Consider the following 23,762-nt stretch of genomic DNA (forward strand, 5'->3'; position numbering starts at 1 on the left):
AGTAGAATTAAGCTTAATGGATGTACAATTATCTTTATTCATTTTATTTTATTTTTTATAGCTGAAGTTTTTCCGGTTAAAAATTGCTTAGTAAAAATTAGTTTTTATTAGTTCATTTACTTTTAGCACATTTGTTGCATTCTGAAAGTTTTCAATAAATTTATCAGCCTAATTGTATACATTACTACCGAAGACGTATTGCAATATAGAACAAAATTTTAATTTTTAAAGTTGACTTAACCCATTTCAGAAGTATTTCAGTACCACATATGCTCAAAATTTTATACTTTTCAGATGAATAAAAATAATGAAACCCTAAATTCTTAACATAATCCATGCAAACACAGAAACGCTGCGAAATCAAAACTTTTACTCAATCCACTTTCAAGCTCAGGAAAAAAAAGAAAAACTACAGAACTTTATAGTGGACAAGTAGTTGCTTACAACGTTGTCTCTAACACATATTTAATAACAGGTGAACTGTTTATAACATGTGTAGAATGTCAATGACATCTCACCATCATACAGAAGCATTGTATGTTCTTCTTCTTATTCTTAATAAATAGAATTGGATCAAATCTTGGTAAACCAGTGAAGTTTATTGATGTAGGAAAATGGTAAGCACTCCTCTGACTCCCATAAGATTAACATTTGTTTACAATTTATACATATTGAATTTCATAAAAAGAAAATCAGTCACTGTTCTTTTGATTTTAGAGTGGCTTAATATTGCTGCTCTGGCGAAAAAAAATTGCAAAAAGAAGTTTCACAAATGGCTGTTCAGCATCGCAAATGATGTCCTCACAATCAGTTTTGTTTTTACATATTCTAATGAGTATGCTTCTAAAGTTGTAATAAGATTTTTCACAGCATTTTGGTAAGCTGCTTAGTAAGAGTGCAGCAATGTGACTTTCTTTTATTTCTTCGTTGTTTCCTTGCAGTTCATCTATGATCTCAAGCATTTTGTTGATTTGTTCGAGCTTATATTCAATTTCTACTTTTAACATGTACAGCACTGAGAAGGTAAAGTTTACTGGAAAGATTTTCTTTATTGAATCTGTAGTTTGTTCCATATTTCTTTAGCTGTTATTTTATTTTTTGTATGCACGATTTGGTTTTCATCTATGAGTAGACTTATGGTAGCTTGTGCTTGTTCATCTCATTTTGTCCAGGCAGCAATGATTTCTTTTGGTGTCTCATTTGTGATTAAGGTCCTATAAATTTTTCTTTTTCAGAATCGTTTCTACTTTGTATTTCCATAGTTGATAGCTGTTATTGTTTAATTTTACAACTGTTTATTTATTATCACAGCTAGTAGCCGTTTTTGCTTCTGCTTTTCAAATGTGCAATACACAACTATTGGTATGTTTTGCTTTTGAAAGACAGGCTTGGTATTTGTTTTTCGATTATTGAGTGATAATTTAGAATAGTTTCTTTTCTGTTTCTATTTTTATTCATAATAGCTTATCTTAATATGTTTTATGCTGTAAACATGCACTCTGTCTCATAATCAAATGTTGAAGAAATGTGCAGTTCATCTGTTTAATATCAAAATGCAATTTACTGACAATTACCAAATATTAAAGTTGAATAAAAATCTCTTACCTTATTAACCACACTGTGATACACAAGTAACAATTAGAAAGTAGAAACATTTTTAGCTATAAGAAAGGGGAAAATATCTCATAATAGTACAAACGTTAGCAGCTCTATATAGCAGAATGCTCATAAAGAGTCATATGAGGAGAAAGTTTCTTTTAGATTAAATCTACTTTCAATTAAGGGAATGAGGGATAGTAATATTGGATTATTTACTTAGATGCTTCAATGGCGATTCTACAAATTTATCATAGTATGTGCCCGATTGTTTTTTCTTTTCATAATAATATTCACAAATTTTAATATAAATAGATTTTAAAAAAAGTCCATGATGTTCTTTATCATAAATGACATCAGTGTTCTCTATCTTGGAAATTCCTTACCAAAGAAGATAACCATGCTGTGTAGACATATGTTGTATATTTTTTTTAAGTTTTATATTTCTAAAATAAGAAACATTTGCCACAGCCTTACCATCTGGAAACCAAAACATTCTTAAGTGATATAAATCAATGAAACTCAATTAATCGTTTACAAATAAATAACATTATTGCTATCAAATGCTGAAAATTAAATTAGTCTTTCATAAGCAAATGCCATCAGTTATTTAGAATTGGATTTTTTTTTTGCCAATGTAAATGGGAATTGATTCTTATTTATCACTTTCACTGCTAGCTGGATTGTTTAAATGTGTTTTGTATTAATCCATTCAAACAGTCATAGTGACAGTTGGTGCTTGGTTGGTCTTTTAAGTATTTGACCTCCTTCATAAAAATTTGCAAACTGAAATAGTATTTTCCTAATTAATGCATTTTTATGATTACTTGACATGCATTTCAGCTAATTATGCTAGTTTTGTGGCAAAGTTTTTATTTTAAAGGCAATACTTTTTGGATTTTCCCTTTATATTATTCTGTCAACCAGTATCTTTTATCTCAAAAGTAAAATGTTAGTGAATAAAATTTTTATTCAGATATTAATCATGTATGTGCAGTTTATATAAAAAGTCTATTGATTACTGATGAAGTATGGATTTTGACAGAATATTTTAAATAGTCGTTAAAGCTTTATTAGATGTTGCATCTTTAAAAACCTCTGGTAATGAAATATTAACACTTTCCAGAGAGCTGATGTAATTTAAGCATATTTTTCTGCTGGTCTTTATATTTTGGTTGTAATATTAACCTTCCAGCATGCACGCTTGGATATTTTATATAAGCAAGCGTGCGTCATATTTTTTATGACATCCCGTTATTTTATGGTTTTGGGCACGAAAAACGACAGAAATGAGTGAATATTGATAATAAATGTGTTAAGAAATAAAATATTAATCTTATTATTGCAAAATACAAATGATATCACATTCAAATATAAGGAAATTATTTTTAAGTTCTTATGTTGGTGAGATGGAAAAAGCAATGATGTATTTCATTATAGAAAATTTTAAATTTATTATTTAATAATTATATTTTAAAATCGAAGCTAATTTTAATATTCATCAAAGACAAGTATAGACAATAAAAAAGGAAAACACCTTGGTAGGAAAAAAAGTAAGTTTAGCATTACTTACTTCTGGAAGGAAATTTACTTCTTACTGGTTACAAAAATGCACTTTAAACTAACTTTAATGTTTTTATTTATTTCTAAAAAATAGAAATAAAAGAAAATAAAGAATGGAAATTGCTATTGTTCCATCCAAAGGTTTCTTTGTCTTCCTTTTCTTCAACAGATAATTCTTGAAGAATCCGAGCAAAATCAGCTGATGGCACATATTTTTTTACCTTGAAAACCGATATAAAATTTACAGAGCCAAATGTATTTAAAATAAAATAATACGCGGCAATTAATAACACAAAATTACAAAATATTTGAGTAAAAAAATATTTTCCGAATTTTAAAACACGACCACGTGCGTGTCGTAAATTTTATGAAAAAGCTGCCACATAGCACAAAAGCCCATTAAAAAAAAAAAAAAAAAAAAAAAAAAAAACTCAAATGCCTTCCTTTTGGCACATTCCATGATGTGGGGAAGGGTAGAAAGGAGAGACCTTCCGATGTCTCAGCTTCGATATGCGAAAAATGTGCATTAAAAACTGAATTTGTCATAAATTTTGTGCGTATGCGCGCGCTGGAAGGTTAAAATTCTTCGATGCATATTGAATTCAAGCTGTGTGTGAAACAACATTTCTGTGTTACCAACCCATTATAATGTGTATTTTATTTAGAATATATGTTATCTCAGTGATTTAAGATATGTACTCCCTTAGGTCAAGCTTTGGAAAAAGCTGGTGGTAAAGAATTTCAGCAAGAAGTTAAAGATGTTTTATCTTCCAATGGACCTTTAGACATTGCTGGAGGTAAAAGTTTATGAGTGCTTTGTGGATATGCAAATTTAATTTTGATTTTTTATAGCTTGCTTAAATTGACAGAGTTTGTAATGTTAAACATGTTTATGATTTATTTTAAGCATAGCAGATTTATTAATAATACAGTTGATGCCAAAGAAATTTTCATGGGCTCTGAACTATCAAAATAACTTTATCCTTATGCATCATACTTCGTAAGAACATGCACCAACATGTCAAATATGTTTTTTTCACAGTATGGCAATCAGATTTATCCCATGTGTGTAGAAGTCCGTGACTCATACAAGGCCCTTATCATTTCCTACTTTTTTCATCTAGAAAATGACTTGGAAGTGCAGACGAACTGATGATGAGTTGGGGACAGAACAGAAGAATGTGAACTTGTGTAGTTTTTCCAGGATCGTATTTAAAATATGTAATCTAGCATTATTGTGGAGGAGGATTGAACATTTCTGATGACATATGCTAGTTTAAAGCTTTCAACTTTTGACAAACTTCTAATTCTTTGATGCAAATTATGCAGCAATATTTGAGCCAGTTCTCAGAAGAATTAAGTCACAAGTCACTAGAATGTGGCTTTGAAGTCAAAAAGAACTGAAGTCCCACTTTGAAGTCAAAAAGAACTGAAGAGTTTTTTTCTTTTGTTTGTGCACTGATCATTTTCTGTTATTGTAGCAAGATCCATTTTTCATCACACATTGACATCTGAATCATACACAAATCCATTTTTAGAAGTAAAACAAAAATGGGCCATTCTGCAAAAGCAGCAAAAGGCACATTTCAAAGTAGTTTTGCATTTGCTCTGCCAGAGGGTATTCAGTTTTCTAATTTCTTTATATTTCTCATCACATAGAGATTTCACATAATGGCATTTAATATTTCACATAATTCTCTATTCTTCCACTAAATTTGTGCCACTTCTTCTTAGATAGCACGAATCAGCTCCTTCATATGACTGTCATTAAGACTTGTAGGTAATCTTAAAGTTGAGATCTTTGCTTGCTAAGTTTCACATCTCCCCCCTTTATAAGCACATTTTTGCAAAGTGTTTACATCTCGCACATTTTACTTACCGTATATACCCGCGTATAAGTCGATACCGTGTATAACTCGACCCCCCACTTCAACATAAAAAATTCGTAGAAAATAAGAAACCCGCGTATAAGTCAACCCCCACTTCCGAAATTGATCGAGAAACTTCGAAAAAAATTTTTTTAAGTACTACATTTATTCAAAATCATCTGAGAAAAAAAAAGTAAATATACGATAAAAAATACCTTGGTAAATAAACAAAATCAAAATCCTTCAACGTCCGATTTATGGTCAGATTCGCCAAACATTTCGTAGAACTCTTCTGTTGTCATTGGCTCGTCATCATACATATTTTCAGTCTCGAACTCTGTATTGAACTGTTCAGTTATTGTGTGGGCTATTTTGTTAAATTTTGACGTGTACGCCTGTTAACAAAAGTATTTCATGAATGAACAATAACTATTATAAAGACTTACATGTACGTAAAAACTATCTGCATTTCTCTTTTCTTGGCGTGTTGGTGAAACTGGTGAAACTTTTTTATTGCTCGATACTGATCGGTTGTTCGGGGGCCGAAAATTCTTTGGTTTAATCGAAACTTACTCTAGTTAAAGTATGAAACTCTGTGATTAGTTCGTCACATAATTTAAGTCATGAAATTACTTCAAGTAAGTGACTTACTTGATAAGTCATCTAATTTGAGTGCGGGAAGAAAACAACTGCATTATATAAAGAAATTTTTTAATTTTTTATGGCCCCGCGTATAAGTCGACCCCCCCACTTTGAAGTCTTTTTTTTGTCCAAAATATCTCGACTTGTACGTGCGTTTATACGGTATGTACATTTTAACAAAAATTTTATGTATATTTTAAGCTGCATTCACTACCAATTGTTTAATCTAAATTTAAACATAACAGAGTGTCAAGAAATTGAAAAATCACATATTTCACTTTGTTTTGTTTTAAAAGCAAGCACAGAACAGCATTGTTTGCAGAGAAAAAAAGCTTTCATTACAGTTAGCATGACATGATGAAAATTGGATAATGATGCAAAAATCAGAATATTGCAGAAGTATTCTTGATGACCTAGATATTTCAAGTCATGCAATTTTTAACGGATTATAAAATTAGTTTATGAGAAAATTTATATTGAATATAAGCTGGAAGAGCATACTGTATTTCTTTTTTATTGACAAAAAGGCATTCTTTTAACAGAGCTTGTTCTTGGATAGAATTATTGTCAGTTTGATATCATGATGTGAACTGTAGTTTTTTGTTTTCTAGCATTTTAAAATGTGAATGCACTCTGCACATTGTAAGTGGCTGTTGATAATGAAACCTGTTTCTGCAGAAGCAGTACAAGAGATTGTGCTTCAGGTCCTAGAGAATGCTGCTTCAAACTTTGACTAGCCCAATATTGGGCATAAAGGAGAGGGGCTGTATAGACCACATTTAACTGTCTATAAAATCTTGCAGAATATCCTCCAATATTACCCTTACAGACTTTCACTAGTGCAGCAGTTGCTTTCGCATGATCTTGACACGCCACTCTGTTTCTCATTTCTATTTCTTGCTCACTTTGAGGTCGATTCAGAATGGCCCTGGAATATCCTCTGGACAAACGAAGCACAATTTCTTCATTTGGGTTATTCAGTGAATACTCACAACTGCTGATCAGAAAATCTGCACCCTGTCTTAGAGTTTCCATTGCATTCACCAAAAGTGATGGTATGGTGTGGTTTTTCTGCGTCACTGCGTCATTTATTCTCGGCTCATACTTCTTCGAGGGGCTAAGTTCCGTAGGTCCATTGACATGCTCGATTACCAGGCAGCATTATACATCACTGTTGGAGAATGAAATTGTTCTGTCTGTGCAAACATGTCAGTGCCTTGCACAAGCTCCACCACACATTGCAGGGTGTGTTAGGAATGTTCTTAAATGTCATTTTACAGAATAGCATGTCATTTTAGTAATGCGTGGCCTCTCCGATCCCCAGACCTCAATCCATGCGATTTTTGGCTTTGGTGACATTTGAAATATATGTTAAGTTGAGATAGTCCAAGAACTTTACCTGATTTTAAAGCCAGCATTTCACACCATCTGCTGGACATGTCACAGCACACACTTCGTTCAACTGTGGAACATACTATAAGGTATTTCTCCTGCATTTTTAGCATGCCTTCGTGATGTCATGGTCAGCATGGTCGGCGTGTATTATGGTTTGAGTCTAAGTGAGGGCATTGCTAATTTTTCGTCTCGCCTGCTTTGAAATAACCTAATGTCTCTACAATTCCATCTTGTGATCTTCAGATGGTAGCTGAAAAGAATGGACATCATGTAGAACATGTTTTATTTTTTTAGCAACATCTGTAAAATTGTAAAACTATTGTAAAGAAGTAGTGGCTAAAGGTATAATTTATTAATATAATTCCTCTGATGATGCTATTTATAAATATTTTTCCCCCCACTGAAAGAAATTCTTATCCCTTCGTTCTGCCACAAAATTTCACAATTTTCTGATCAGTGATTTTGTTTGTAGGCAGCTTTAAAATAGGGTTCTTTAATTATAGACACTGTGTATATGTATGAGACTCTAGTCATTTAAGAAAATTAAACAGTTATTATGGAAACATTAATAAGTAGGTGGTAGATGGCATAATAGGTGGTGTTAAGAGAGTTGATACTCCAGAAATTTTGTATATTTTAAAAATTAAGTGTTATCACTATGTGAGCATTTGATTTGTAATTCTGGAGTAGCTGAATGCTTTTCTCTCTTATATCTGTTAATAAATCTGGTGCAGAACTGGTTACTCTGTTGCAAAAAATTTAAAGAATGATAAAATCACCGCTGGCTGAGCACCTTTAGCAGTACTGGCATAAATGTATTTAACTGGATTTTTATCATAGTTAGGTATGCACATTAATATTAATCATTAGCCATTACTTGGCATTCATTTCAATTGGAAAAGTGTTGATGCATTTTTAATATGTCTCTTTTCTTCAAGAGGAAACTTCGTAAAATGCTCGTGATAGAAACATTTGTCAGGTTTTTAACAATTTTACCTGCTGCCATTAATCCTATATATATTACTTCTTTCTTGTGGTTGTAAATGTGTTATGTTTTCCCTCGCTGAGGTATTTTAATTATTACAAAGGCATTACATTAAAATTTTGATGTAAAATTTTCACTTGTTTTTTAATCATCCAAAATTAATTCCAGCTGTGATTTGTCCTGGACACAATTTTCCTGCAAAATATGTCATCCACTGTCATCTACCTTCATATGGTTCATCAAATTCTGCAGAATTAATGGAGAAAGCAATCAAGAATATATTAGCCATAGCTGATGAAAAGAACTTAAAGTCACTTGCTATCCCATCAATAAGCTCAGGAAGGTAAGTTAATGTTTAGTATAAGAAATCAATTGACTTTTTCCAATGCTTTATGAAAGCTTATGAATTTGCAGTTATTGTAGATTGTATTTAATGTAATCATGTTTGTCCATGACTGCTGAATAATAAAATTAAATATTAAGAAAAATATGTCCCTCAGAAATATCAGTGCATTATAACTAATTTAATGGAAATATATTGGAAATAAAGAAATATGTACTTTTACATGATTTTAATAAAAAATAAAAGTTAAAATATTCATTTATAACTGATTGGCTGCAGCTGCCATGCAAAACTTTTATTTACAAAGTGTTTATATTCATTGAAAAAGATCTTGGAACATATATCCAACATGGGAACACTACTGTAAAAAATTGTTTTCATTTTTGTTTTATTTCTGAATCCTAATAATATTATATTAGTTTTAACACAATTATTTAGAAAGAAATAGCAATCTTATGCATCTATCTGAATTGCATTTATTTTTACAGCTCTGGATTTCCTAAGCAACAAGCTGCGCAGATAATTCTAAAAGCAATCTCAAATTATTTTGTTAACATCATGTCCAGCTCATTGAAACAAATATATTTTGTTCTTCATGACATGGAAAGCATTGGAATTTATACCAGTGAGCTGGCTAAGCTAGATTCATAGCAATTTTAGGTAAGTTTTTACACTCATGATTCCATCGTTTATTGCTATTTTTGAAAAGAATGTATTAGGAATTTTAAAATATATTCTCTCAGTAGGAGGAAAGTAGTTCTGTGTGATTTAATATAATATTATTATGTGTTCCAAATTTTTATTTGATATTTTATGATTAGTTTAAAATAACTAGATTGCTTCCATAAAATGTGTAATCCCTCCCTCTTTAGACAAGGAATTTGATGTTACCAGTTAGCTAGAATTATCTCTAAATTAATGCAAGAAAGTAGTAAAAATTTATTGATGGTGGTGAGACCCAGGGATTCATTAATGGCAAAGATGGTGAATAGATTTATAAGCATGTAGTAATTTAACCATAATTGCATATAAAAAATCATTCTTAAACTTTTTACACTTGTCCCCCCCCCACACACACACTTTTTTGCAGTGCATTTGAGATTTATATATCTGCATGTTTTTCCCTCGGCAATACAGCACGTGAGTATTTTCTCAGTGAAACAGCACACTTAAAAAAAAGTATCAGATGTGAGTACTGTTAAAGAAATGTAAAAATTTAATTGGATTGACTGCTGTTTCAATACAGAATCGAACGTAAACCATGAAGTGTAACAATTAATTCTCCTGCTTGCATTATTAAGCCAAAATGCATCTTCTTTTTTTTTTTTTTTTTTTTTTTTTTTTTTTTTTTTTTTTTAATGTACTAGCTGCTACGCAGCCTGCCTTCGTCTGGCATTAAATGTACCGGGGAAATGCCTAAAGGGAACACCATACATTAAATTTAAAAACTACACAGAATTTTACTCTGCAAACAACTTTTAAAAAAATCAATAAAAATATATTAAATATAAAAAATTACAATGAAATAAGCAATATCCTTTAATACAAATATTAATTATCCTAATAAGTAAATTAACCAACTTCCCTTTGCCTTCTGTCGACAAACATCCAGTAACCAAGAGAAACATTAATCTAAAAAACTGTGCAGAATTATTGCCCTCATTTTTCAGAGTGGCAACAGTGCTGATATCAGTAACAATGGCAACAGTGATATATCAGCAACAATGGCTTTTGTGGGTATTTTTTTTTCTTTTGATAAATTTGTTTTGCAGAGTAAAATTCTGTGTAGTTTTTAAATTTAATGTTTGTTGTTTACTTTATGTGTTTTTCTGATACATTTAAAAGCCAGATGAAGGCAAGCCGCATGGCGGCTAGTACATAAATAAAAAATCTGATGTGTACACCACGTGACTTCCTTGTACGGAATATTAAATTATACGCATTTTTTCTTGTATTTCATTTAAACTTATTGGATTGAATTAAATCTACTTCACCGACAGCGCATAAACCACAATAGAATAAATGCATTCTTTAAAATTCACTCTAATATTTGTTTACCATAGCAACACTCTGGCGCTAGATTCACTTAACAGTAGTAATAATTATATAACAGTTAACTTATATAATAATTATACAACAGAAACTAAGTTAACTGTTATATAATCCAATAATTATATAACAGTTAACTTATATATTTCGTTCATATTATAACTCATAATGCACAAAATTTATATCATTTAAAGAATAGAATTATCTAATCGTTCCCACGTGTTCTATTCAAATATTGTATTAAAGGTAGAATGATGTATAAAAGAAATTAAGCAAACAAAACAAAAAAGAAACAGTTTTTCACAGATGATTGAGTATTTCTCATTTAATTAATTCAGTTCTCACTTCGCGAGAAGGCAAAAATACATAAAAACTCAAAATATCTGTATTAAAAATTATGAAGTAAATCTTAAACACTTATTTCCTTGAAAAAATTCCAGAAAGAATTAAGCATGATTTAATTGGCAACAATAAATGAATGTGTTACCTTTGTTGTTGTGAAACTAAGTTTCTTTAGATTGGCAACAAATCCACTAGTCTCCTGTTTCAAAGGTAAACATCAATGGCCGCCATTAACCCTTTGCAGCGCACTATACGTTAACGTCGGAATTTCAACAAAAAAAGTTGTATGCAGTCTATTTAGTCCTAAAGGAGTATACAGGTAAAATTTTGTAAAAATTGCACTTACCGTTTTAATTCTGTGGGTGTTCCATGAGGTGGAACACTGCGCCGCCAGAGCTTTTAAAAGTGCGACTAAGCGAGCATTGCAGTGAAGCATGAAAATGAGTAGAAGCGTTTGTATAAGAATGAAAAAACTCTGTATTATGGCTGTATATATGGTTTCCTGGATATACACAATATTCTTCAATATATACGGATAAATGAGATAAATATCTATATACACAAGTCCTATATACAAAAATATTTACAAATTTTCCTATTTCTTAGCTTCGTGAAATTGTTCAAAGCAAGTCACACCTTTTTGATGGAAGCTCAAACCAACCACGATTAAAATAATTAACTACGATTAATATTAACAATAAAGAAAAATAAGCCTATAATATATACATACACAAAAATATCTACACAATTATTGAAAATTAACGGGAATGAGACTAAAAAGCGACAGCAAAAAATTCGTCTAACTAAAGATGAGTCAAGCTACTAATAAAATTCCCGCCTAAAAACTACTCCCAAATAATTCGAGATGCCAATATTAGGGCTTTCATAACACAAAACACCTCACCCCTTAATAGTGCTTTGTTTGAATTCATTCCCCCCAAAGCAATGAAAACAGAAAACGTAAACAACGGATGTTCTCTCCTAAGCACAGATGTTCTGATTCATAACAGCACGAGATCGCTAAAGGCGCAGTGTTCCCGCTATTGGAACACCTGGGTTTATTCAATGATTCTGTGTATGGTTTTTTTCTGAAAGATTAAAAAAAAAATGTAGAACAGATAATTTGGAGTACAGCCAGCAAAATTATGCCTAATTTTTTTTCCAAATTAAATTTTTTTTATCATTAAAAAAATAGAGAAAATTACTTAAAAAAAGTGGATTTTAATAACACATAAAAAATGAAAATTCTGTGTCTCCTTGTGATATGCTGCTATCTACTGTTTAAAAAGAAAAGTTCAAAGTATATTATAAAGGCATTTTTATCTATTTATGGTTCAATTTAAAGGTTTCAGAAGCGATTCAATTTGGGTGTTCCATGTAGTGGAACACTGAACCGCAAAGGGTTAAAAAAAGGCTTAGCGGCACTTAGACAACTTTAAAATTGTTGATAATTCTAAAAATATTGCGTGCAGATTTACTAAAGGCATAAAAGCCTTAACCGGAAGATAAAAACAACATAATTCAATCATTTTTAAAGCAAAAAATATACAATTTACAAACATATAAGAGTAATGAAACTGAGATCACTGGGCCGGGTAACAGAGTGGATATATATATAAATATATTTATATACATTTGGTGCGGCTGATTGCAACCAAAATACGAGGTGCACATCTACATGTTATAGCAGTCCTATATACAAAATTTCAACGTTCTGAGGCTACTCGTTTTTGAGTTATGAGAGATACGTACGTACGTATGTAAATATGTTCGTACAGATGCCACAAAAAACTCTCTTCAGAATTAATTGTAAAGCAGTTTTATAATTTTTTGAAGGAAAAGAGTATTTTATTCTATCCTTATGTACAGATATCACACAAAAACAGCGTTAAATTGTATTCGATAGCGGTCAAAATGGATATTTTCGTTGAAATATACTGCCTGAAACTTTTCACGATTACAATACTTCCTTTTTACTTCGTACAAGGAAGTAAAAATAAAAAATTAACATGCATTTTGACTTAATAATGCAAGCAGGATAATTAATTGCTACATTTAATGGCTTATGTTTGATTCTGTATTGAACCAGCAGTCAATTTAACTCAATTTTTACATTTCTTTTACAGTACTCACATCTGATACTTTTTTTTTTTTTTCTTTATTGTGCTGTTTTACTGAGGAAAAAATATGCAGATAGATAAATCTCAAACACACTGCAAAAGGGAGGGGGGATACAAGTGTAAAAAGTCAGTGAATGATTTTTTATATGCAGTTACAGTTAAATTACAACATGGTTATAAATCTATTCATCATCTTTGGCATTAATGAATCCCTGGGTCTCACCATCATCAATAAATTTTTACTACTTTCTTGCATTAATTTAGAGATAATTCTAGATGCCATTATTGCTGATATAATGAGAGAGAATTATCGATTTGATGCAGTTTCATCAAAAAACATAAAATTTTGAAAAATATCACTTGAAGGTGCACTGGTTTTTGTCTAGATGCACCTATGTACCAAATTTTGCAGTCCTGGATGTAGTAGCTTATGCATGGCACAGATGAAAGACATTTAGAAGTTCTTCCTATTATATGCATAGATGTCATTTTCAGCGTCTTATAAAATTAAATTATAACCAGAAACATCTACACTGTTGGAAGTCGTAGTTTCTTAAACCCTTTGTGGATGAGAAAGAAAGTTTTGCTTATGAAATTATGTGAACAGTCCACTGCATGTATATGTATTGACCATCCAAAATGGTTTAAAAAATTGTTCTCAGTTACTAACTGTGAATTAATTTTCATGCTTTCGTGATTATTTTTTTTATTAATTATTATTATTTTTTTTTTTTTTTCTTTTCCAAACATAGTCATTGCGTTTTATGTCTGGTGTCAGGCTGTAGATAATTCCAGCCATTCCCTTTGCATAAGGCCTTTGAATTCCATCTTTGAAAGGTTTATTAACTGAAAAATCAAATGGTTAGAACATTCAAAGTTTGCTGGAATTAATTACAGCTATATATGTTCATCATTTTTAAAAAATCTTCTTTACGTAGGTAACCTCAGTCCTGTATTTTTTATGTAAAAATGCTCAGATTTTTTTATTTTTTTTTATTTTGTTTGGGGAGGGGATGAGCAGAGTTATTGTCAAGAACAAAGGGGAAAATATATGTGGTTATGAAAACTACATGAAGAAGTATGGTAATGTCTTAAAGCAAATTTCGTAGCTCACTTGAAGCTTCTGTATATATTTTAGCATGTTTCCTAAAGTTGTTTAAAATTTGCAATGTATGTAATGAAAACATTCTGTTTTAAATCTTTCTACTTTCTGACAACTTTTTTTAAATTCATTAATAAGGTGCTTTTACAGGTTGCAGATTCCATTTGTAAAATCATTTGAACATTTGACAGCAAGTACATCTTGGGAACTGTATCCGTGGACCAGCGTTTTTGTGTATCTTGTTATGTGCATTTTTCTAGCCATACAATTTTTACATGTAGTATTTTAGTCTGACTTGCATTTCATAATTGAAAAAGGTATATTGTTTAATTTTAACATTATCCTTTGTCTTAATTATTGATAATTTTAAAAGATTGGCTGGTTCCATTGAAATGGTTAGAAATACCATTTTGGCATATGTTATCATTGACTTTTATAATTTTTTGTTTAAATTTGTCTTCCATCAGATTGATTCTAAAAGATGTGTAATTTATTTATGTATGCATGTCACTGCCTTAGTTTCTCCTACCGAGTATTTAGATAGACTAGCTGAGATATTAAGATTAAGTGTAGAGCTTTTTTCAGCTTTTTTTTTTAGTTGATAAGTCATATACAAGCAATTGTCTTTCATGTACACTATTAAAAATGAAAACTTTTGAAGTTTTTTTTGTGTTATATAATTTTGTTATGAAATTTTACTATTTTTATTCCCTCTGACATTTACAAAGATTGTAGGGAAATCATATTTGGGAATTTTTATAAAACACATACATAGAAGAAATGTAAATGCTTTTAGGTTTTTAAGATTTCTTAGTTCATTTTCAGTTCTGGCTTGGAAATGTATAAATATTTATAAAGAGAAATTAATAGATACTTACTGTAATCAAATAAAAATGTGTCATGAAATTTAAATGCACCTTCAGAAGATAATTACTGGAGGATGCTTTTCAGATCTGTGTGGAACATATCTTCACTTTTACATGCCACTGTGAAATGCTAAAAAAACAATGCTCTCGTTTTTACTTAGTCTATTTTTTCTTACTTCTAGAAAACAGAACAATATTTACATCTTTTAAAAATGTAACCATTCATCTTCGAACTAAAGCAACAGCTATTCCCTTTTTACCTTTTATTTAGAGAAATTTGTTCAACATGTCAACATTTGTGTGCCATTTATATAATTCAAGTATAAAAGAAAATGAATCTTACTAAAATTGTCATTTGTATTTCATTTGTTTTCATTTAAATATCTTTATCTTTTAACTACTGTATTTGTTTTACAAGATACTAACTTCTAAAAATTTTTATGGAATGTTTATCATTGCAGACAGTTATCACCAGTGAGATACCTAATATTTAATTTTGGAAGGTGCAGTCACCATCATGATGTCAAAACTACCATAGTGCAATTTTTAATATGCATAATTTTGCATTTAATCAAAGAAACATGTATCTGTATTACATTATTTAAGTACAATATATGACATTAATTTAATTCCATTTATATTATTTGTTATTGACAAAGTTTAATAAAAATACCAGTTAACAATACAAAAATACTTGCATTATTTTATCATGTCAAAGATATTTCTAAAATCAGTTTCTTAATTTAGACCAAGTCCTATATAAATGCTTTTTTTATATATAATTAAAATTTCTTCTTTTGCAAATATGTTTTATATTTATACAACAAACATAATCCATTTAAACACATATTTCACATGTATTGTTTTGTAAATGATTTTCTAGATATTGTAAGATAGAAAAATAATCTTTTCACAGTACATTTGGTAGTTAGTAATGCTATTAGGGTTTTCAAAAGTTTGTAAATATTAAGAAAGGGCTGTTTATTGCAGGCCACTAAAGGTTTTATTTCAGTTATGTTACTTTGATTTTGATGCATTTTTCAATGCCAGAGTTGATAGTCTGCATTTTAAATACTGATATTGCAGTTCCACAAATCAGAAGAATATATGTTCAGAGAGTATTTTAAGTTTTCTTTCATAGTCAAACTGGACAGGGAATTTATTCTTTTGGAAAATTAAAATATTAACACTTCTTTATATTAATAAAATGTTCCTTAAGTGCAAGATCACATCATCAATATATTGATTAAAGATTGATATTCAAAAATAGGATGTGGTGAATTCATTTAGAATATTAAAATGAAATGTTTGCTTGCATGCCAGTTGTGAAAGAGAAGTTTCTAAATTATTTTCATTTATTTGCTTCAGAAGTGTGTTTGACTCTGAATAAAGTGCACAGAAAATGTTTTTTGAATTGTCATAATTAATTCTCTTTAGTTATTGTCGTAAGTCAATTGCCGCAGATAGACTGTAAAATCCTGCTTAATGGCCACATAATATGAAAATATTTTTTCAAATGAAAATAATGCAATCACAAAAGCAGAACATTTTGGAGAACTTGAATATATGAGTTCTAGAAGGTGATTCCTTATCATGCCAGTTCCCTAGTATTTCTAATGCATGAACCAAAAAATTTAGTAATTCCACCATAACAGATTCATGTCTCTGTATCTAATAACTGATATAAATTTTTTCGGAGATTCTTTTCTTGAAATTGGGTACAAATTTGATACATTTTCTTGCAAAATAGTATTGTTCTTCTTGAAGTGTTCATAAAAGTGTAATGCTTTTTTATCACTCCCATGCAATTATGAATATCTTTAGTGTGATATAAGTTGCCAAACTGAAGGAATGAGAAGAACAATGAACATAGAGTGGTGAAGGAAATCTTTCACTGTACCTTTTATGAACTTGAATATCCCAGACACGGTTGCATTGTAATCATAGACTTTACCTCTCATGTATTTCAAATCTAAGGTTACTGATGTCAAAATATCAATAATGGCATTATCCAAACCTTCCCCACATGCCTATATGACAGGTACAGAATGTAAAAATTTTTTATTAAAATAGTTTTAATTTAAATATCTCCCTCATATCTCACAAAATAGATACTTGCTCTTGTGAAAAATGTTTGTAGTTATGAACTACAAAAGCAAATACATGCTTTTCAATTTTCATTACAAATTAAATCATAAATGCATACAACAATCTTTTCCAAAATAAGTTTATTGTAAGCATTTATGATTTAATTTTGTATTTTTGGTGAAATATATATTGCATTATTTACTGTAGAACTCTGAATGATTTTTTAATGTATCATCTACTTCATTGGCTCGAAATCTGAAGAGTTGGCGAAAGTTTCTTTTTTTCTAATGAGATTCAGTGCTATTGTCATTTACATCTATTTGCCCAGGATGTGAAGACTTCTTAGTGAGAATTTATTTCTTGTCACAGGGTTGCCACGCTACCTGGAAAACCGGAAAAAGTCAGGGAATTCGGAAATTGACCAAAAAATTCAGGGAAAAGTCAGAGAATTTAAGTGTTTTAGTCAAAATCTAGAAAATTCAGGGAATTTCATGCAATGTTCCTGCCAAAAAAGGTGAGTTTTGCGCCGACGTCGGAAGAGATCACTTTTTTGGCAAATTGTGTATCATGTGAGTGTCATTCGGGCAGCTGGCATAGAGCCAATTTTTGCAGCTCCAATTTGATTGTCTTTTTAGAAAGGCAAAGCAAGTTTCCCGCAACTTTTGGTTTCCAGTAACCTCGAGAATCGCATGTGCAGTGCATGAACTAAAGAAAGTACCTGTTCTCATATAAAACAAAATGTGTTTAATCCTAGTATACGGTACCATGAAGGTTAGAATCAAAAAATATGTATATTGTGAAGAAGGAAAACCTCTCTGCAACAGACGTGGCTCCGTTCCATCATAGCGGGAAACAGCTGTGCATGCGCGATATATCTGTCGCCAAAGCTCGAAACCGGTGTCAAGTTCGAAGGTCACGTTATCAAGAGTTCATAAAATGAATATCGTTTAAAATTTCTTTAAACTCTAAAGGAAAAGAAAATATTTTTTGGCGCAAGTAAATTAATTCATGGATTAGTTATTTTGAGGGGGGGAAAAAATCTACGAAAATCCGTTTTTAAAATTATTGCGAAAAATCCAAGAAAAAACGTTCTTTGATAAAACGTTTCTTCTTGGATTTTTTGCAATAATTTAAAAACGGATTTTCGTAAAGAACGTTTCTTCTTAACACGTGTTTCTCAATTTCCTGTACACATCGCGGAGAGGGAAATTCTGGCCCCAGGTTCCGTCGCCAAATCCCTTGGCAAATTTTCCCTCCGCTTTTTACATAGGCGTTCTTTGGTTAGAATAATCTCCATGTATGGTACAGCGGGATTTGGCGACATGATGATGACCAGTAAACGGGTCATTTTGTTTTTGGCGACAATTTTCAAAATCATGCGATGGCCGTATCGTATACTAGGATTTTACCGCAAAATCTTTTTTTTTTTTTTTTTTTTTTCTCTTTTCTTTTTAATAAATACCTTGTCATTTTGTAGTAAAATAATAAAAAAAAAAAAAAATAGTAATCAGTCATCTAGGATAACCATGTAATATAACTATATTCACTAAAATATCGTTGATTATTCTAATTAAATTTTTAAGTATCTTTATTTTTATGTTATTCATATCATTTAATGTTGCTTCTTTCCTCTAAATTTATTTATCATTAGTAAATAATATTTCTAAATTTCAGGAAATTTTCTCTGGCATAATCCCGAAATTAATTCTAGCAGTATGATGACATCACAAAATTTAATGCACAAATTTTTTCCTTATGTATGCTGCGAAATAAATATAAAATACCTCAATTTAGTAAAAAAAAATATCATTAAATAGATTTCTTTCTTTCGTTTAGCTGCAGAATGTCTGCAAAAAAAGCCTTATTTTATTCCAGATTGTGCAGATTCTAATCTCAATCTTCAGTGGAGAAAACAACTCCTATTATAATTATATTTGTGTTTTCAAGTGTTAAGGTGCCTTTTAAGAATACACCTCACACAAATTAAATTTACCTAAAATCTAACCTAACTTTTAGCATTGTGTTGTGATTTATAAGAACCGGATGAGCCTCGTGTTGAACTGGGGATGATCATGAGTAATAATTAAATAAAATGTACAGTTGTTATCCAATGTATATATCTTAAATTTTATTAAGTTTTTTAAGTGGAAAAGTAAACAAAATTATCAAACAAAGTGTACCAAGAATAATTAAGAATAAATGTCCTCTGGGATTTATTGAATAATTAAGTGAATTTGCTACACAGTACAAGTAATACCATAATTAATTTACCTCTTAGCACAGCCAACGTACATTATGCGGATAGACTGGAATTTTCTCGAAACATACCTGGAAAAGTCAGGGAATTTCATTCTCCTGTTTGAGTGGCAACCCTGTTGTCAATATTAATTGCATTAACTGTGGATTTTTTTGTAGCGAACAACATTTTTTTTTTTTTTTTTTAAGTATCAGCAAGTAATGAGGAATGCTCATGCTATTTTTCTATTTGTGGTTACAGAATATTTCATTACATTTTCAACAATTGTAAAAAGGCCCATGCATTAATTGTTTTAAAGTTTGATTGATGTGCATATCTGTTGCCAAACATAACACAATGTTTACAGTACACTTTAGTTTAATTTTAGTGTATTACAATGTTTACATCTTTAGTTTAATTTTAGTCAGCGAATTTGATCAGCCAGCCAAGGGTGTTCAAGTAATGTGTACTTAAATTTTCTGTTTACATTTTCATAGCCAATTACAGAATTTGGAAGCTCACACTTTGCTATTAAATTGAAGTATTTTAAAAAAAATTAAGTTTTTCTTAATGAGTTATATAACTTGCAAAATTGTATACATTACATTTTCCTCTTGGAGAAGGATTTTAATTTCAGCTAAAGGGTTCAAAAATATATATGAATTAGAATCAAAAGTGCTTGAAGAAGTTGAAATTTGCTTATGAGTCTTAGCATTCTTGAGTTGTCATTCATCATCACTTAGTATGTAATACTTCTTTTCTTGGCTTGCATTTCATCTTTCATTTCAGCTTCTTGACAGTTTTAAAAGTAATTTAAGAATGTTGTATGTTGTATTATTTAATGTTGTATTGAGCTGGCTCTCTGCAATCTCCAGCGTACTTTGAATTTGTATCATTTTATTGACACATTGTGTCACTTTCTGGAGCATGGTTTTAAGAAATATCAATAGTAACTTCTTTATCTGAATTCATCCATCTTCCATTATTCACTAGCTTGACTACTACAATACATGTTCATCCAAGGGATAAGCATTAACAAAATAAGCATATGTGATCTTTTCTAATAAAAGAGAAACTAGTTGGTAAGGTAACCCAAAAAGAGCATATTCAGTAAGAGAATTAGCAGAATAATGCCATCTTTAGTTTTAATTAATTTTTGATAAAAGGAAAATTTTTAGGGAGTATGTATGGTCCTTTTTATTTCCTTTGGGCACATCATTGGTTATCACAATTAGGTAATACCTTGTTTAAGCCTTTTCTTTTCCCCAAATTAATTAAAAATGTAGCCTTAAGTGGATATTGCTGTAGTGGCTTTGCCATAAACTCAATCTCAATCTAAGTTTCTGGCTAATTTTGGAATTCATATGGCCATACTTAAGTTCATAGAGTTTATGTAACATATAAAGAATAAAATACTTTTCAAAAATAAATTAAAGCCATTTTACAACATAACATGCAAGCCAAAACAATACACTATTTTTGGTCCACAAATGATTGCTATTTCCAAGTTGTTTTGTGCAATGCTTAGTTTGAGAAAATCTGGTTTAGCTTTGTTTCCAAATTGTTTTATGCAGTGCATAGTTTGAGAAAGTCTGGTTTATCTTCGAATGCAGCTTTAAAATAGCCTTATCAAAGGGATTTTCTCCACAACCTTTGCAATGAAACCTCATGTTTGGGAAGATAGTATTCGCCTTCCCGGTGGCTTCATTTGTTGGATAACTGATTAGTGAAACTTATTCTTCCCAAGAATGCCATTTTCATTGTAAGAGAATTAATTTGATAATTATCTTTGTACTTCTTAAATCAACATTTTCCGAATGTTTCAGTTATTTGCTACTGCTGAATTGTGTGAATTTATTAAATTATTAGTTATTGTGTAAATTATATGACTGCATTCTTGGAGAATAATCATATTGAATAAATTTTTCTAGAAGCATATTGGAACTTAAATACTGTAATCAAAGTAATCTTAAGTTCTCATTCATAACCCATTTTGATATTCGGTGAACTATAGTTCAGCAGCTTTGGAAAGAACCTCATAATGCACTTGTTTCAAAATGAGATTATATGTATGCAGAGTAATTTGTACTTAACTGTTGGAAAAAAGGCTTTCTGATTTTTGAAGGGAGAATTGGCAGTTAAGAAAATCTAAGCTATATATATTTATTTTTCAAAATCTTATATTCTTTGGCTTCTGGCTATACCAAAATGTTATGCTGACTGTTAACTAAATTGAATTTGTTGAAAACGATAATAAGTTTTTAGGTTTCTGCTGTTTTTACAAGCAAGAGGTGAAAAAAACTAAGATATTATTTTTGATAAAAATATGCTTGTTCCCATTTGAAGAAATTAGAAATTCTGATTTTAGTTTTGAGGTTAATAATTCTAAGAACTAATTTGATTGACATCTTGAGTGTTATCCTGATTATCCAAAGTAGTTGTAAGTTAGTTCAAAATTTTATAATTATAATGTATTATTTATCCATTTTTATTTCTCTCAAAAATTAAACTAAAGATGAATACCTCCCACTTTAAAAATAATGCAAACAATTAAAAACATAATAATCTGGTTTGTTTTTTTTTTAAACCTGTATTAGTTTCCATGTATATTTCCTTAGATATGCCATGTAAATGATAGTTTTAAGTTATATTTTATAAATGAAAAGATCTTAATTTGCTGTAGTACTTTTTTATTCAAATTATGTAAAGTAATAACTTACTGAAATTCCAGTATTCTTCAGATTTGTTTTATATAGTACTTATGATACATAGCTTTTTGTTTTAATAAATAGAAAAAGATTTCCAAGTCAAAACTCTTGGTGATAAATGTCAGCCCTATAAAATGAATTCATGTTGTTTCATTCATATGCTGTGAGATAATCATATGTATTTACTGGCCAGTGAAATTCTCCATGGCTTCTTAATTTTGTGATCTGCCAATATTTTTATGTATGTTTATTACTTGTCTTTCACTTTAAAAATAACTAGTCAAATTGATAATTGTTTAGTGGTAAAAATTTGCCATTAAGTGGGGGGGGGGGGGTAAATTTTCAGTACTAGTCAGAATTGCTTCCCAAGATTAGTATTTCAATTAGTATTATTTTTCAATTAAGAAATTCATTTTCTTAACTTTACGTTTTAGCTGTGCTTGTGCAATAAAGTTTGAGCTTGTTTGCTATTATTGTAGTATTCATAACTGTATATAAAAATGTCATTTTATGAAATATGAACTTTTATAGTATTTTTAAAGCGTTCCTGTATTCATATGTAAATTTCACTGTCTTTTATACCAATTTGTAAATCATGCTTTTACACAGAAGCAGATGATGGAAGGTTTTTTTGTCATTTGTTGTTTGCAATAATGGCAAGAGTTTATATTTAGAAATGTGTTCTTGATCTTTAAATGAGCTAATAGTTCTAGTGAGCTGTGTCAAAACTCTTTCTTTCCAAGCATGCTTTTCAATGTTGTTAAATTCTGCTAATGTATTGTAGTGAAATAATTTCTAGTTGTAAGAAACATGAGTGATCGTAGGTTGAATTGATTTCGTCTTTCTAAGTTAATAGTGTGGATTCTGTGATCATTGAATGTGTCTATATTTGAAATTGATCATTTTGATCATGATATTGATATTTTTAGTTATATTTATTATAATATGATGAACTTTCCATATTATTAGTTTTAAATATTAATTTTATATCATTATATATAATCTCTTTATAAATATTTGTGTATTTTTTTTTAATCCTGACATTAGATGACTTAAAAGGTTTTGTAGCCAATACCTACTTTTCATGATTTGGTTGCTTTTCTTTAAATGCATAATGCTTCTACATTTTTTAGCTGAAAATATCATGTAATAAAATTGTATGGTTATTTTTAAAGACAAGTATGGAGACAAAATGGTTTTTTAAAATAAGGCAACACTTTTAGTTGAACTCTTGTAATTTAATATCGGTATAGATATTGCATTGTAGAAAGATAAAGCCTTTCTTCCCTGGGTTATTTAGATTATTTTATTGCTTTGTTTTGTTTGTTTATTATATATTAAAAGATATGTAATTTTGAGAGCTATAAGTTTGCTTTGACCATAAAATTAAGTAAAATTCTCTACTGATTACTGTGTTCCATGTGATAATTCTTTGAGGTTTTTAACTGAAAAGTTGATTAAAATTATTACTTTGATTTTCCTTTATGTTCAAGTTCTTGAATTATGCAACATTTTATCTAATAAAATATTTTAAGTTAAAGCTCAGGATGAAGCTGTCTATAATTCTGTGTAAGAAGCAGATTTTTGATTAAAAATGCTGATACCTTATCAAAAACTTGCTTTTTTAAGTGTAGAAAAATTGTAATTAAAAAAAATGTTTCTTTATCACTTTTATGTAAATATATTCTTAATTCCTTCACAGTAGGAAGTTATCTAAGTGCTCGCACAACCTTTTAGTTGCCCCACTGCCAGCCTGAGTGTTCCCCCAAGTTACATTAATATATGGTTTCTTCATTTTCTGAAACTGTTGATTGAATTGTCAACATTCTTTTGTCATATTCTGAATACATCTCTGATTT

The 23,762-nt window shown here is 30.0% G+C and overlaps 2 protein-coding genes across 2 annotated transcripts in view; one reads left to right on the forward strand and one right to left on the reverse strand.

Moving 5' to 3' along the window:
• LOC118187345 (core histone macro-H2A.1-like) overlaps window positions 1–23,198 on the forward strand; it is a 71,897-nt gene extending 48,699 nt beyond the window's left edge. Inside the window, exons 6-9 of the mRNA XM_035357542.2 lie at window positions 3,867–3,956; window positions 8,218–8,392; window positions 8,881–9,052; window positions 14,156–23,198. Of these exons, the coding sequence (XP_035213433.1) occupies window positions 3,867–3,956; window positions 8,218–8,392; window positions 8,881–9,043 (428 nt within the window). The 3' untranslated portion in view covers window positions 9,044–9,052; window positions 14,156–23,198. The remainder of the gene's footprint in view (window positions 1–3,866; window positions 3,957–8,217; window positions 8,393–8,880; window positions 9,053–14,155) is intronic.
• Window positions 5,991–15,003, reverse strand: LOC118187346 (uncharacterized). Its single transcript, XM_085814944.1, has 2 exons — window positions 14,884–15,003; window positions 5,991–7,314 (listed from the first exon to the last, which is right to left on the reverse strand). Exon 2 carries the CDS (start codon window positions 6,702–6,704, stop codon window positions 6,285–6,287), a length of 420 nt encoding a protein of 139 aa, XP_085671070.1. The 5' UTR covers window positions 6,705–7,314; window positions 14,884–15,003; the 3' UTR covers window positions 5,991–6,284.
• Window positions 23,199–23,762: the final 564 nt, after the last annotated feature.

The sequence above is a fragment of the Stegodyphus dumicola genome, chromosome 4 (genome assembly GCF_044657685.1).
Source record: "Stegodyphus dumicola isolate Sdum_Otavi_A_Nest chromosome 4, ASM4465768v1".
In the NCBI taxonomy this organism is placed as follows: Eukaryota; Metazoa; Arthropoda; class Arachnida; order Araneae; family Eresidae; genus Stegodyphus; species Stegodyphus dumicola.

Excerpts from the sequence above, each read along its gene's own strand:
- LOC118187346 (XM_085814944.1), bottom strand. The coding sequence starts at position 6,704 with ATGGAAACTCTAAGACAGGGTGCAGATTTTCTGATCAGCAGTTGTGAG.